We start from the raw sequence: 14793 nt of genomic DNA, 5'->3' as shown, positions 1-14793 counted from the left end.
CCTTGACCTCCTGAGAACAAAGTCGATCTGATTGAATCTTCTCCTTAAACATCTTCACAGATATATCAAAGAGTTTGTTACTCTCTATCGAAGAGTTTGTTACTCTCTATCGAAGAGTTTGTTACTCTCTATGGAAGAGTTTGTTACTCTAATTGTTATTCAGACATAATCAATCATTATTATTAGTTTAAAAATAATTAAAAAAAAAAAGAGAGAAAAAATCTCTTTACTAAGTTGATGTAATTTTTTTCAAAAAATTCAATTTTGTCAAGTTTTACATATAGCACTTTTTGACAACTGATTTTTTTTTTCCCATTGATTTTTAAACTTAAGGGACAGAGAATGGGAAAAACTTGAGAGGTATCTTGGGGGGAAAAAAAAGGTTTGTTTTTTGGGCACCCATATATACATACATATATATAATATATATATATATATATATATATATATATATATATATATATATATATATATATATATATATATATATATATATATATATATTAAATATATTAAAAAATATATATTTTAACATATTTAATATATCATATATTAAAATATATATATATATATAATATATATATATATGTTTACATATATATATGTGTGTGTGTGTGTGTGTGTGTGTGTGTGTGTGTGTGTGTGTGTGTGTGTGTGTGTGTGTGTGTGTGTGTGTGTGTGTGTGTAAATATATATTATTAATAAAAAAAATTTAAAAAAATATATGGTTTTACTTTCTTTTCTTTTTTTTCCAGTCGCCATGTAGACTCTTTATCAGATATTTTAGTTTTTTTATCACAAATGGGACTGATTGCCGTACATCCAACACTTTATCCAATGATGAGAACAGAGGTACTTACACAATAACAATTCAGTAAAAATTTTTATGTTTAATAATATATTATATATATATATATATATATATATATATATATATATATATATATATATATATATATATATATATATATATATATATATATATATATATATATATATATATATATATAAATGTAGTATTATAGTCTTGACTTTCCATAAACTAAAACTTTTCATAGTCTTTAGACCAATGATCTTCAAAAATAAAAGTATTTGGGCTATCTGGAATATTATCTTGAAGTATAACACTTATCTGTTTTTTTCTTTCATCTGGATTTTTTAAATTTGGAAAGCGATAAATTTTCACAGACTTTATAACATCGTAGCTACCTCTGCATCCAGTGACAACACCTAAAAATAATAAATCTAATCATTTAGATAAGATACATAAATTAAAAGACCACCTTCTTTTTCTGGAACACGTCATATTACAAATTATTAATGTTAATTTTTTTTTTAAAAACTCGCCTACAGTTTATTTTTAAGCTGTATGTTTACTTGGCCTGTCACTTTAGTAGGCCATGGTAGGTATATATATAAATATTTATATATATATATATATATATATATATATATATATATATATATATATATATATATATATATATATGTATATATATATATATACATATATATATATATGTATATATATATATACATATATATATATATGTATATATATATATACATATATATATATATGTATATATATATATACATATATATATATATACATATATATATATATGTATATATATATATATACATACACATTGTATATATATATATATATATATGTATGTATAAACATACATTGTATATATACAGTTGCGGACAAAACTATGTGAACGATTGCAGATAGTTTTTTGAAACAAAAGTTTCAACACCTTAAAAAAAGTTTTTTCTCTAATACTATATATGATTGGATAGAGCGTTTTTTGCTCTATAAGATTGTGTAAAGTGTATTCTTTAATAATACGTATAAAATCATACATATATAAACGTTAAAATAATTTCAAAAATTTTGAGCGGCAAAACCACGTGAACGATTTATAAAAGCGTCATTTTTGATGCAAATTATATTATATTCACATCGAAATCAGTGCTTTTAAAAATCGTTCATGTGGTTTTGGTATTCTAAGAACTTACAATCATTTAAATTTCTCGAGATTATTCTGTTTAACATCATAAAATTAAACTATAATCAGGCCTTCCCAGGAGAGGCGTGCGGTCGCACGCCTTGAGTGAACACGGATATTTATTTTTTTTTGGATAACTCGGCCACGCTTTTTTAGCAAATATTAAAAACGCATTTTTAAAAAGGCGCTGAAAAAATCAAATTAAATTCGTTGTATTATTTTGTAATTTTATTAATAATTTATTCCTTTTCATTAATAAGGAAATAATAACATAAAAATAATATATATATATATTTTTTTTGAATTTTTTTTTCTTATAACAAAATTTTTTTTTTTTTATTTTACATATTTTTTTTTCTAATTTTAAATTTTTTCGCATAAGTATGTCTTTTTACAAAAAATAACTTCTAAGTTCTATAAGAATTATTATCTACAAGGTTCTTGATAAGGATATGAACGATTAGCTCATTCGGTTAAGACATTACACAGCGCCGCGGAGACCCGGGTTCGCATCCCGCGTCGGCAGAGCATATTTTTCAAAATAAATTAAAAAAGTTTTTGGTCACATTTTCTGTTTATTTTTTCGACTTGTCTCAAATATCGTTGCTGAAAAAATCAACACCTAAAAATATATTATAAATAATTATAATATAAATAAATAAAAAATAAATATAAACAAATAAATTTTTTTTTAATGTTTACTAGACATAAAAAAAAAAAATTGTAATAAGAAAAAAAAAAAATTTTTAAATAAGTATAAATATATATATATATATATATATTTCATTTTTATGTTCATATTTTTATATTAATAATAGGAATAAATTATAAATAAAAATAATAAAATAATACGACAATTTAGTTAGGTTTTTTCAGCGCCTTTTTAAAAATGCGTCATTAATATATGCTAAAAAACCGTGGCCAAACTCTCAAAAAATATATATATATGCGTGGTCACTCAAAGCGACCGACCGCACGCCTCTCCTGGGAAGGCCTGATAATGGTTTGTCAAACTGATTCAAAAATTGAAAGCTTGGTTTTGCGTTTTCGCAAAGAAGGAAAATGGTCCGTTGGGCAAATTGCAGCTCATGTGAAGATGTCAAAAGGTGGAATACATAAAATTATACACCGAGAAAAGAGCAAAAAGATCGTTAAGAAAGGTGGTCGTCCACGTATTACAGATAAGCGGTAATATTTCTTTAATTTTATTTTTCTTATTATTTAATCTTAATAATATTAATGTTAATGTTAATTTTAATGTTTAACATTTTATTTTTTAGTACTGATCGAAAAATTGTGCGAAAATCTCTTGAGAATCCACATTTGACAGCCCCTGAAATTCGTCTGCAAACAGGCATGGAAAACGTAAGCACACGAACGATTCAAAGGCGTTTAAACGAAGGAGGTCTTTATGGGCGCAGACCTGCAAAGAAACCATTCCTTAAGCCCAGGCACGTCAAAGATTGCCTACAGTTCGCTAAAGATCACTTAAACTGGACGGTTGAAAATTGGAAAACAGTTTTGTGGTCGGATGAAAGTAAATTTAACATGGTTTGCAGCGACGGTCGAGGTTATGTTAGGCGTCCAGTAGGTAAAAGATTTGCAAAAGAGTATACAATAGGAACTGTAAAATTTGGGGGTGGCAATATAATGGTTTGGGGGTGTTTCTCCTGGGCTGGAATTGGTCCGTTGTACCGTGTAAACGGTATAATGGACCAACTACAGTACAGGGAAATATTATCTAATCAAATGTTGCCACACGCTTTAGAAAAAATGCCTCACAATTGGGTTTATCAACATGATAATGACCCTAAACATACAGCTTTGACTGTAAAAAATTGGCTCATAAATAATAGCATAACGGTTTTGAAGTGGCCTGCCCAATCTCCCAACTTAAGTCCAATCGAAAATTTATGGATTGAAGTTGAGCGACGCTTGGGAGGTCGCAAATTTCAAAAATTGGATGAACTTTTTCGAACAGTACAGTATGAATGGGAGGCATTACCAAAACAGTTACTAGAAACTCTTGTAGAATCTATGCCAAGACGGTGCAAGGCCGTTATTGATTCTAAAGGCTATGCAACTAAATATTAATGTTTTTTTTTTTTTAGAATCTATTATTTGTTGATGTTAGTAAAATTATTCTTTTACGTTTGTATAATCGTTCACGTGGTTTTGTCGCGCAAAATATTTGATGCTTTTTGAACATTTAGATATGTTTAATTTTAAACAAATTATTAGAGAATACACTTTACACAGTCTTATAGAGCAAAAAACGCTCTGTCCAACCATATATAGTATTAAACTATAAACTTATTTTAAGACATTGAAAATTTCATTAAAAAAAACTATTTGCAATCGTTCACGTAGTTTTGTCCGCAGCTGTATATACATTGTGTATATATATATATATATATATATATATATATATATATATATATATATATATATATATATATATATATATATATATATATACATTGTACATATATATGAATATATATATATATATATATATATATATATATATATATATATATATATATATATATATATATATATATATACGTATTTATATATATACATACCATGGCCTACTAAAGTGACAGGCCAAGCTGATATATTAGACAACTTGGGTGTTCTAAAGTTTATTTAAAAAAAATAAAAAATGATTTATTTTTTGATAGCTATCACTGTGGTGTTAAGTGCATGATAAAAGCTTTTTCGTACAGTTGTATGAGTATTATTGACTGTATTAGTGATCTCCATGCTGCAATACACTATCTGAGTTCTTTAGCAATTGATCACAAGAAAAGTATTATTATTGAACAAATGTTAAGTATGAACTCCTTAATGTTTATTGGTGAAAAAAGTATTCTCCTAATATGGTTGCTAGGGCGTTTGAATACTTTTCATTGTCAAAAACTCTTTACTCTCGAATACATGATTCTCTTTACTCTCGATTACATGACACTACAAATTACCAAGTATATCTTTGATGACAAAGTTGACATCTAAAGTTAAAAATGTCAGACATAATGATAAAGTTGTATTTTGACAAATAATATATTTCTCAAAGACGGGTAGTTCTACTACTTTATGAAATTTATGCTAAACGACAGTTAATATATCAAGGAAGTAACATTTTTATTAAATCTGTAAATTCCCCAAATTAGTTATGAAATTTGTAAAATTGTTAATGGTAAAGGACTTTATGAAGATATTTGTACTAGAGTTAAATATCGTGCTGTTTTTTCATCAAACAATGATAAACGATTAAACTTTCTTTTAAATTTGACTGATATGGTCAAAAAAATGGCTCCTGAAAAACAAGGTCATAGTCTAAAAAATTTAACTAAAGATACTTCATGTACTTTTTCTCAAACATTTTGTAGATTGGTTGAACTAGTAAAACATTTACTAATTACAAGTCATAAGTATGTTTGCCTTGAACACTTAACTTGTGACCCTATTAAGAAAGCATTTGTAAAGTTTTGCCAAGGATCAGGTTTATCAGAAGTCAATGGAATAGGGAACAGTATAAAATTATAAAAAATAAAATTATAAAGATTCACTTACTGAATTTTTTGAATTCAGTGAGTCTAGCTAGACTAGTAAGTGAGTCTAAAGCTACACTCACTTACTTAAGGCAAATTAATCTTTTGTCAGACATTTCATTCATTCCTGTTTTGGTAGTTAATGGTAGCTTGTCACAGTCTTGGCAAAAATAAAAAACTTGGAACTCTTTTTTGTATTCTTAAAACTATTTGAGTGCTTACCTGAATCAGTTTTTTTTTCTTGCTAGTAAATAGCATGAGTCATTTTTGTTAATGTTATAAATATATAATAATTTAATTTAATGTTATATTTAAAATAATAAAGAATATTTTTATTTGGAGGAAATCTGAACACTTTCATTAAGGCCAGTTAAAATAATAATTATCATTATGATAACAAAATGATGCCAAAAAATCTGACTGTTTTAAATTTTTTTTATAAATTTTTTGAAATTTTCAAAATGTTTTTGATTTGTTCATAAATAACTTTTACTAAATTTTAGTTGATGTTGTTTTTGAGAAAAGAAGCAAAAATTCTGGATACACGCTGCTCAGAAAAGAATTACTGTCACACTATACTTCCAGAAGGCATTGAGTCATTTCCAGAGACTGTTTACAAGTTTAATTGCTTTGCTGATGTAGAAAAATACTGGACAGATCTTAATTTTATTTGTTTGAATACTCCTTTAGGTAAGAATTTTTTTTTGATATAAATATTATCAATTATTGTTGTGAGGAAAATAAAAAGCAAAAAAAAAATCATAAATATTTAAACAAATAAAACATTGAAAGTTTCATTTTTTTTTTCTTTTGTATTTTGCATAGTAAAGTATAATAATAAAAACAGCTCTACTCTACACTCCTTTACTGTCACCCACTCACTCCATTGTCACCCATTCACTCCTCCTCTGTCACCCACTCACTCCATTGTCACCCATTCACTCCTCCTCTGTCACCCACTCACCCCTGGCTACAAAACCACCAATCTTTTTATTACAAGCAAAAAAAAGAAGTTTAGATTTATTATTTTAAACCATCAGAGTCTAGAGACTAGATATAGAGTCTAGAGACTAGAAGCAAAAAAAAGTCTGCAATACTAAGGACATACACAATTCTTAGTAAAGAATGATCCTATTCTAGCACTTCAGAAGGTTGGAGAGACGGTTGGAGCTTTGTTGTTCACAAATCTGAGGGTGATTAGAAAAATTAAAGACTTAAAAAAATGTTGCAGTATTTTAGCAGATTAAAAAAAGTTTAATAAGTAAATAAGCAAAAGATAAATAATTAAAAATAAATAATAGTATTTAGACAAATATTAAATAAAAATATTTCTTGTAAAAGAAAAAAAATTTAAAGCAGTGTTTTGTTACCACCATTACATGTAAAGTTAGGACTTTCAGAAAAGCAATAAACCAAGATGGTCAGGCTTTCGGGTACCTTTACTAAAATTTCCAGAGGATGAGTGAGGTCAAAATAAAGGAGGTGCATATACTGGTCTACAATAAAATGAACTTCTGAAAAATAAATGTAGTAGCAGAGTATAAGCAACAGGCAATGAAAAAAAGAGTGATGTTATTGCATAAGACTTATGTTTCGGTCTAATAGATGTATAATATTTAATATTTATTGTGGCATTGATACAATTAGGTTTTGTTGATGTTTGAGGAAAAGAACTAAATAAATAAAAAAACTTTATAACATAAAGGAACAGATACAGTAAAAGGACTTCTGAATCACAAGCAAGAATGAGTTTTAGTTTATTGAATTAGAGAGATAGCTCATTTGAGCCGCGACCATGATAGTATTTGAAGAGAAAAAAATAGATCCAACCTTACCATGATAGGAGAGTGACTCAACCTCACTTGACAGATAAAGCAGGCCCAACTGCATTTACAATGAGCTTTTGGACCTTGTCTGATTATAAGAGAGTTGTTGTTCATCAATATAAGAATGTCAACAATATATAATAGTTGTTTGCAGTAAATAACTGAGTTTTTTGGAGTTAATATTCACAAGCAATTGCAGCTGTTACAGAAGAGAGATCAGATTAAAGTCCAGCTGCTTGTTCTAAGCAATCAAAAAGTAAAGACTTTTTGTCAAGAGTATAAAGCAAATATAGCTGTTAGATTGTCAGGAAGATTATTATTCTAGATACAACAGGAAAAAAGATATAACCTTGTTACTGGCTAACAAAGTTATATTTTGTTTTAAGTAAAGTTAAGATTTAAATGTTCATTTGATATAATAATACACAATAAACAAATACACCATATTGTAAATATGTAACTTTTTTTTTTTAAATGAGAAACTGGCATCATTCAACCCTGAGTACATTTTTGTAAATTTTCCAATTAAAATTTAATTTAGCTTAAAAACTACTCTAAATGCTAAAATTTTGTTTTGTTTTGTTTTTTAGACAATGTCTGAAGACAAGTTTTTCTTTAATTTCCTAATTTACTGAAAAGACCCTAAAATCAGGGTTTTAACAAATCTTTTGCTTTAATATAGTTAAAATGATGAAATTACTTATATTTATAACTAGTTATAATTATAATGGTTTCATTTTTCTTTATTGTAAAAAAAAAATTTTATGAAAAATTTTTTAACTTTTTTGTTAGGAGTTACAAGACAATTGAGAAAAAAGTTTGTGAGTGAAAAAAATACAATAGAAGAGGAAGGAGATGAACATAAAAGGAAAGGACAGCATCGGGTTTATCGTTCATACACTGTATTGCGAGATTTTCAAGAATATTATATCAACAAGGATTTTAGCAACATGGAGCCTGTTCTTTTTGGTAATTCATTAGGAGCTGGGGGTTTGGACTCGATTTTTTTTGGTCATTTGCCAAAAAACTGGGCTCATGGTAAGGTTCAAACAAAGACAAGAAGGTATTCAAATTCAAATTTTTTTTTTTTTTTTTTTTTTTTTTTTTTTGCGTTTTATATTTCAGTGCATTTGAAATGTAATCATTTTATTATTTAGATTTACAAGTGACCACCATTTTAAATATGATAATAAAAAAGAGTCTTTGCCTCCTCTGCAGTCAAAAAAGATTTTTGTGTCTAACAGTATCATTAAACTTAAAAAAGGTGGCAAGGGACTTAAAAGAAAACTATCTGTTGCTGGTATCAATATTTTATTCTTTCATTCTTTATGCTACATTTATAAGGCTGTTTTAATTTTTTTTTTTTTTGATTTCAGCTCCTCAACTTTCAAAGAAAGAGAAAATTGAAAGACAATTGCAATATGACCTTTTATTGTCAAAACGCTATGAAAAGATGAAAGAAATTATACGTGCGAGAGAAGTTACAAAAAAGGCATTACGCAGACAAAGAATAGGAAAGCGTATTTTAGAGGCTAGAAGCCATGGTAACAAAAAAATATTGAATTTTTATTGTAAAAAAAAACTGTTCAGTTGTTTTTCATCCTCATTAGATTGAATATATTTTTTCAAATAGCAGTCTAAATAATATAATTAAGTTATTTGTTATTTAAGTTATGATGTTATTTAAGTTGAAGCATTTGAACCATTTAAAAAAATTATATCATAAATTAGTAATAATATAATAATTGAAAATAATTGAATAAGTAATTATGATAAAAACAAAATAGTATAAATCAGAATTTATTTAATGTGAAAAAAGTGGAACCAAGTTAAAAAAAAATTATTGGGTCTAATTTTAACCTAAATTAAACTTCTAACATTAGCTACTTTGAGTTAGTAAAAGGTTAATTAAGAAAGTTAGAACCAAATTGAAAAAAAAATTTATTGGCATTTTTTGCTGCTCATAATAATAAGTTGATCATGCATACCTAAGTGATCTTAAATATAAGTAATAGCAATAATTAAATAATGTACAAATTTTTTAGATGATGTTGATCGTGCTGCTCTAAAACAGATGACAGGAAAGCGGGTCACTTTTACTGAGAGAGAGGACGCACATATCCTTATGACTGAAATTATAAAAGACCTTATGAGACTACAAGATAAAGGTCTTTGTTACTATATTATATTTATCCAGTAATATGTTAATAATTTGATTTTTACAAGTTTCAGCAAATATTTTTTTAGTTCTTTTTATTAATTTTAACTATCTTCTTTCTTATTAGATCGCCCACTGTATAAAGAACATATAAAAATTATGTGGAGAGCATTTCGTGACATAATACACAAAAATGTACCAGAATCTCGAGATAAAACATGGAATTCTTTAAACAGGCGAGCGCGATACATGAAAAAGTATTACAAAAATATGCTAATCATATACAAAACATGTAAAGGAGAGCTAGAACAAAATAAAGTATGACTACTAAATGACACTAATGTTTTTAAAAAATCCTAATATTTTTTAATATTCTCTTATATTGAATTTAAGTAGACATAGTTTGTCATATGTAGATTTATAGCAGACTACACAAGTCTCAACTTTGCAGTAGTTGTCTGTAGGAAACCATGTTTATGTATTTTGTTAAAGTGTCACATTTTGAAATTTTGTATTGTTGCTTAAGGCTATGTGTTTCCATTATAAACCTTGCATTGAAATGTTGTAAGTTTTTTTTTTTATTGTGTACATTGGTTACTATTGAAAACAACATGTGAGTACATACATATGTATAGCCTGAATATCTATGTATATATTTGGTTATGCTTTATGAAGTTTACAATTACAGACATAAAAATATAAGCAAACTTTAACCAAAAGGCAATTACCAAACTGATTTACACAATTTATAGCTTATAAAATGTGAAAAACAAGAAATTTCAATACATAAAACTCATTTGAATGAGTTTTTTTAAACTGTGGGTTATAAACTTTAGCAGGAACATAGTATATTTTCATATTTGATAAAATAATTTAAAAAAATTTTTTTTTTTTATCCTCAGCGGTTAAAGAGTATTTTTTATACCTTTTATATAATAGATGAAAATATGTATAGTAAATGAAAAAAGTATACATACATATATTTATATATATATATATATATATATATATATATATATATATATATATATATATATATATATATATAAATATACATATACATATATATACAAATATACATATATATACTATAAATATACATATACATATATAAATATACATATATATACTATATATATGTATTGTATATATATACAATAGATAAAAATAACCCTAACCCTGACATACATATATATATATATATATATATATATATATATATATATATATATATATATATATATATATATATATATATATATATATATCAACCCTCGGTATTAGGAAATTTGAGGTCGGCAATAATTTGCCGACCTCAATCTTTTAGAGGTCGGCAAAAATTATTTGATACAAAGGTCTGACCATAAAACATAAAAACGATGTCGGCAATTAATTTCCGACCTCAAATACTTTCAGGCCAGGAGTTAGGTCGGCATTGCCGAATGCCGACCCTAATTCCGAGGGTTGATATATATAAATATACGTATGTATTGTATATATATATATGTATTGTATATATATACAATAGATGAAAATAACCCTTACCCTGACATACATATATATATATATATATATATATATATATATATATATATATATATATATATATATATATATATATATATATATATATATATATATACATATATATATATAATTATATATATATATATAATTATATATATATATATATATATATATATGTATTATATATATATATGTATTATATATATATATATGTATTATATATATATATGTATTATATATATATATGTATTATATATATATATATGTATTATATATATATATGTATTATATATATATATGTATTATATATATATATGTATTATATATATATATGTATTATATATATATATGTATTATATATATATATGTATTATATATATATGTATGTATTATATATATATATATGTATTATATATATATATATGTATTATATATATATATGTATTATATATATATATATATGTATTATATATATATACAATAGATAAAAATATGTATAATAGATGAAAAAATATACATATATATATATATATATATATATATAATATTTATTATTAATGTATTTAATTCAAACATCATGTACATATAAATAGGCACATGGTCCATAGATAAAATTAGATAAAGAGTAAATAAAAAAGTACATCTACACTGTATACTATACAGCCATCACAACAACCCATCATATGGACAGTCTTAATATTCTGTTAACAGAACCAACAGTGAAATTTCTTTTGGCACATTCAACAAGCTGTTTCTTTAAGTTGATCCTTGAGTTAGACAAAATAGTATCAAAAGATGAGAGTCTTAACTCTAAAAATATTTGAGTGAGGCTGCAATATTTTTCGTATCCAAAAGACATTTTTGCACATTTATTATAGCAATATAGCAGGTGTGTTAATGTTCTTGTGCTAAAATTGTTCCACAGAGAAGCCTTATATAAGCATATACAATGTGACTAGAATAATTTTATTTTAACTAGACTTGACCAACTGTAAAACCATCTTATTAACATATTTGTTAGAGTATATTTCCTTTTTTTTTTTGAATTATTATTCACTTCTCCAAGGCCGGGAAGGCCACTACAGTAGAGGAGGCTACTTTTTTGTGGTTACAACCCTCTCTCAACTCTATAACTCCGAAGCACAAACCTTGACGAACAAGGCCGCTTTATATCTCTTTTTTTATATTCATATCATCTGATAGATCATTTTTTATAATATGACCAAGGTATTTGAAGCTGTCAGCAAATTCTAGTTTGCAACCTGCTACACTCAATTTTGGAAATGACAACGACACAATTTTGAGTTTTGTTTTAGATTAAAAACCATACAAACTGTTTTCTTTGTGTCATATATTTTACATGTATATGTATGTATGTATGTGTGTGTATATATGTATATATATATATATATATATATATATATATATATATATATATATATATATATATATATATATATATATATATATATATATATATATATATATATATTGATTGATTGATTGATTGATTGGTTGTTTATGTATTAATTTGTATTATAATAATACAAAAACTCTCAAACGTAAGACAGTGCTCAATATTATTATAATAGAGCAATAAATATTTAAATTCTGTTTAGAGAAAAACAACATTAATAATAGTACTTTAAGTTTGGTGCTATACACGGCAATCATCAGCTATTAACTACATAAAAAACTGTTAAAAAAAAATATTTAAAAACAAACTCTTTTACAAGTGAATATGTTAAAACATAAAACTAGTATGTATAATATATAATATGTTCTTAAAACAAATAGTATATATGTATAATATATAATATTCCATATTTAAACCATGCCGTAACCCTAACCCTAAACCTGATCTTGATGTTGATACATACATTGACTACCAAAGAGTCTGACTCGCCCAGCACTCTGGGCGAGTCAGGCTCTTTGGTAGTCAATGTATGTACTTTTCGCTCTCTAAAAATTTTGCTTAAGGGGACATTTTTTTTTCCCTGTAATCCCTGTAAGTATTTGTTTTTTTTTGTTAAATCTGTCCCCCAAAAGTGATACTATAGGTGTGTGTATATATATATATATATATATATATATATATATATATATATATATATATATATATATATATATATATATATATATATATATATATATATATATATATATATATATATATATGTATATATATAAATTAAATTGGTAACATGTAAAATTAAAAATGAATTTTTAAAACCCAATGCTTTTAAATGTTATTAAAACCAAATTTTGCAATCAATTTTTTCTAATATTACTATTTTATTTTATTAGCTGTATGTGTGTGTAAAAAAACAAAAAAATTCAGGAAGAGGCGGTCTCGAACCACAGACATTCTGTTTACGAAGTCAACACCTTATCCAATTAAGCTAAAAGCGGGTATAAGTAGGAACAAATAATATACTTATTTTAAAAATTCTTCTTCCCATATAAATAATTATTTAAAATTAACTAAATTATTTGACTCATTGCAAAACTAATTATTGAACATTGTATTGTCATTAAGTATGTATACAAAATTTGAAGAAAATGAATCATCAGGAAGTGACTGAAAAATTGATTGCAAGACTTGATGTTAACAGACAGAGACGAGGAGTTAATAAAAGAATTGGGAAAAACACTTATCTAATTTTCTTCAACAATTTGTTTTGCCATCAGTAGACTCATTAGAAAGGTGAGCCTACTAATAGCAAAACAAATTGTTGAAGAAAATTAGTCAAGTGTTTTTACAAATTTATTATAGCTCTGTTCTTTAAGAACATTGAGCACTCTATTTGTAGAATACACTAACATGCAATGTGTGTATATATATATATATATATATATATATATATATATATATATATATATATATATATATATATATACACATACATACATACATACATACATACATACATACATACATACATACATACATACATACATACATACATACATACATACATACATACATACAATGTCCCAAAAAATTATCCAACCAAACAGTTTTAAAAATATTTGTCCTAAAAAAGTGCTATATTTTTTAAATTTAAATTTTTTTGGTAAACTTAAATAATAATAATAAAAGAACATATTTTAGAACAGATTTTTAAATAGATTAACAATAGATTTTATTTATTTTGCTGTAAAATATGAATCACAAAGTTTTCAGTCTTAAAATAAAGGAACTTAAGTCATTGTTTTATCGTCAAAATAATATTCAACCGATACTTTTTTTATAATAAATTATTAAATAACAAAATAATTACTTTAATACTTTGTAGGGCCTTTTTCTATTTGGATTACAGTTTCTAGATGTCTAGGAATTGATTCGACTAAAGATTTTGTTTCTTCTGGTTGAATCTTTTTCCAGTCTTCTTCAATTGTCACTCTTTGATGTTCTCTTTTTTGGAAAATGAATGATCTCAAATATTTTGGTCCAAAATTTAATATGTATTTCACCTGATACATTTTAGAATCAATAAATTGGAGTTTTCTGACATCCTTCCAGGCCATAGAACCCCATACCATCACATTACCACCTTGACAGTAATTCTTTAACTCCGAAAAGTGTTTCGGAGTTAAAGGGATAAGAGAGGGTTGTAACCAGTAAAAGAAGTAGCTTCCTCAACTAAAGTAGCTCACTCAGCCTTGGGAACATGATTTCAGTTAAAAAAAAAAAAAACATGTTG

The 14793-nt window shown here is 25.5% G+C and overlaps 1 protein-coding gene across 1 annotated transcript in view; it reads left to right on the top strand.

The window, feature by feature from the left end:
• LOC105845686 (general transcription factor 3C polypeptide 1) overlaps nucleotides 1-14793 on the top strand; it is a 141230-nt gene that overhangs the window by 80456 nt on the left and 45981 nt on the right. The window contains exons 16-22 of the mRNA XM_065817745.1: nucleotides 756-852; nucleotides 6079-6265; nucleotides 8194-8464; nucleotides 8559-8701; nucleotides 8778-8945; nucleotides 9447-9569; nucleotides 9687-9877. Of these exons, the coding sequence (XP_065673817.1) occupies nucleotides 756-852; nucleotides 6079-6265; nucleotides 8194-8464; nucleotides 8559-8701; nucleotides 8778-8945; nucleotides 9447-9569; nucleotides 9687-9877 (1180 nt within the window). The remainder of the gene's footprint in view (nucleotides 1-755; nucleotides 853-6078; nucleotides 6266-8193; nucleotides 8465-8558; nucleotides 8702-8777; nucleotides 8946-9446; nucleotides 9570-9686; nucleotides 9878-14793) is intronic.

Source organism: Hydra vulgaris, chromosome 14 (assembly GCF_038396675.1).
Source record: "Hydra vulgaris chromosome 14, alternate assembly HydraT2T_AEP".
In the NCBI taxonomy this organism is placed as follows: domain Eukaryota; kingdom Metazoa; phylum Cnidaria; class Hydrozoa; order Anthoathecata; family Hydridae; genus Hydra; species Hydra vulgaris.
This window is presented reverse-complemented; position numbering and strand designations above follow the sequence as displayed.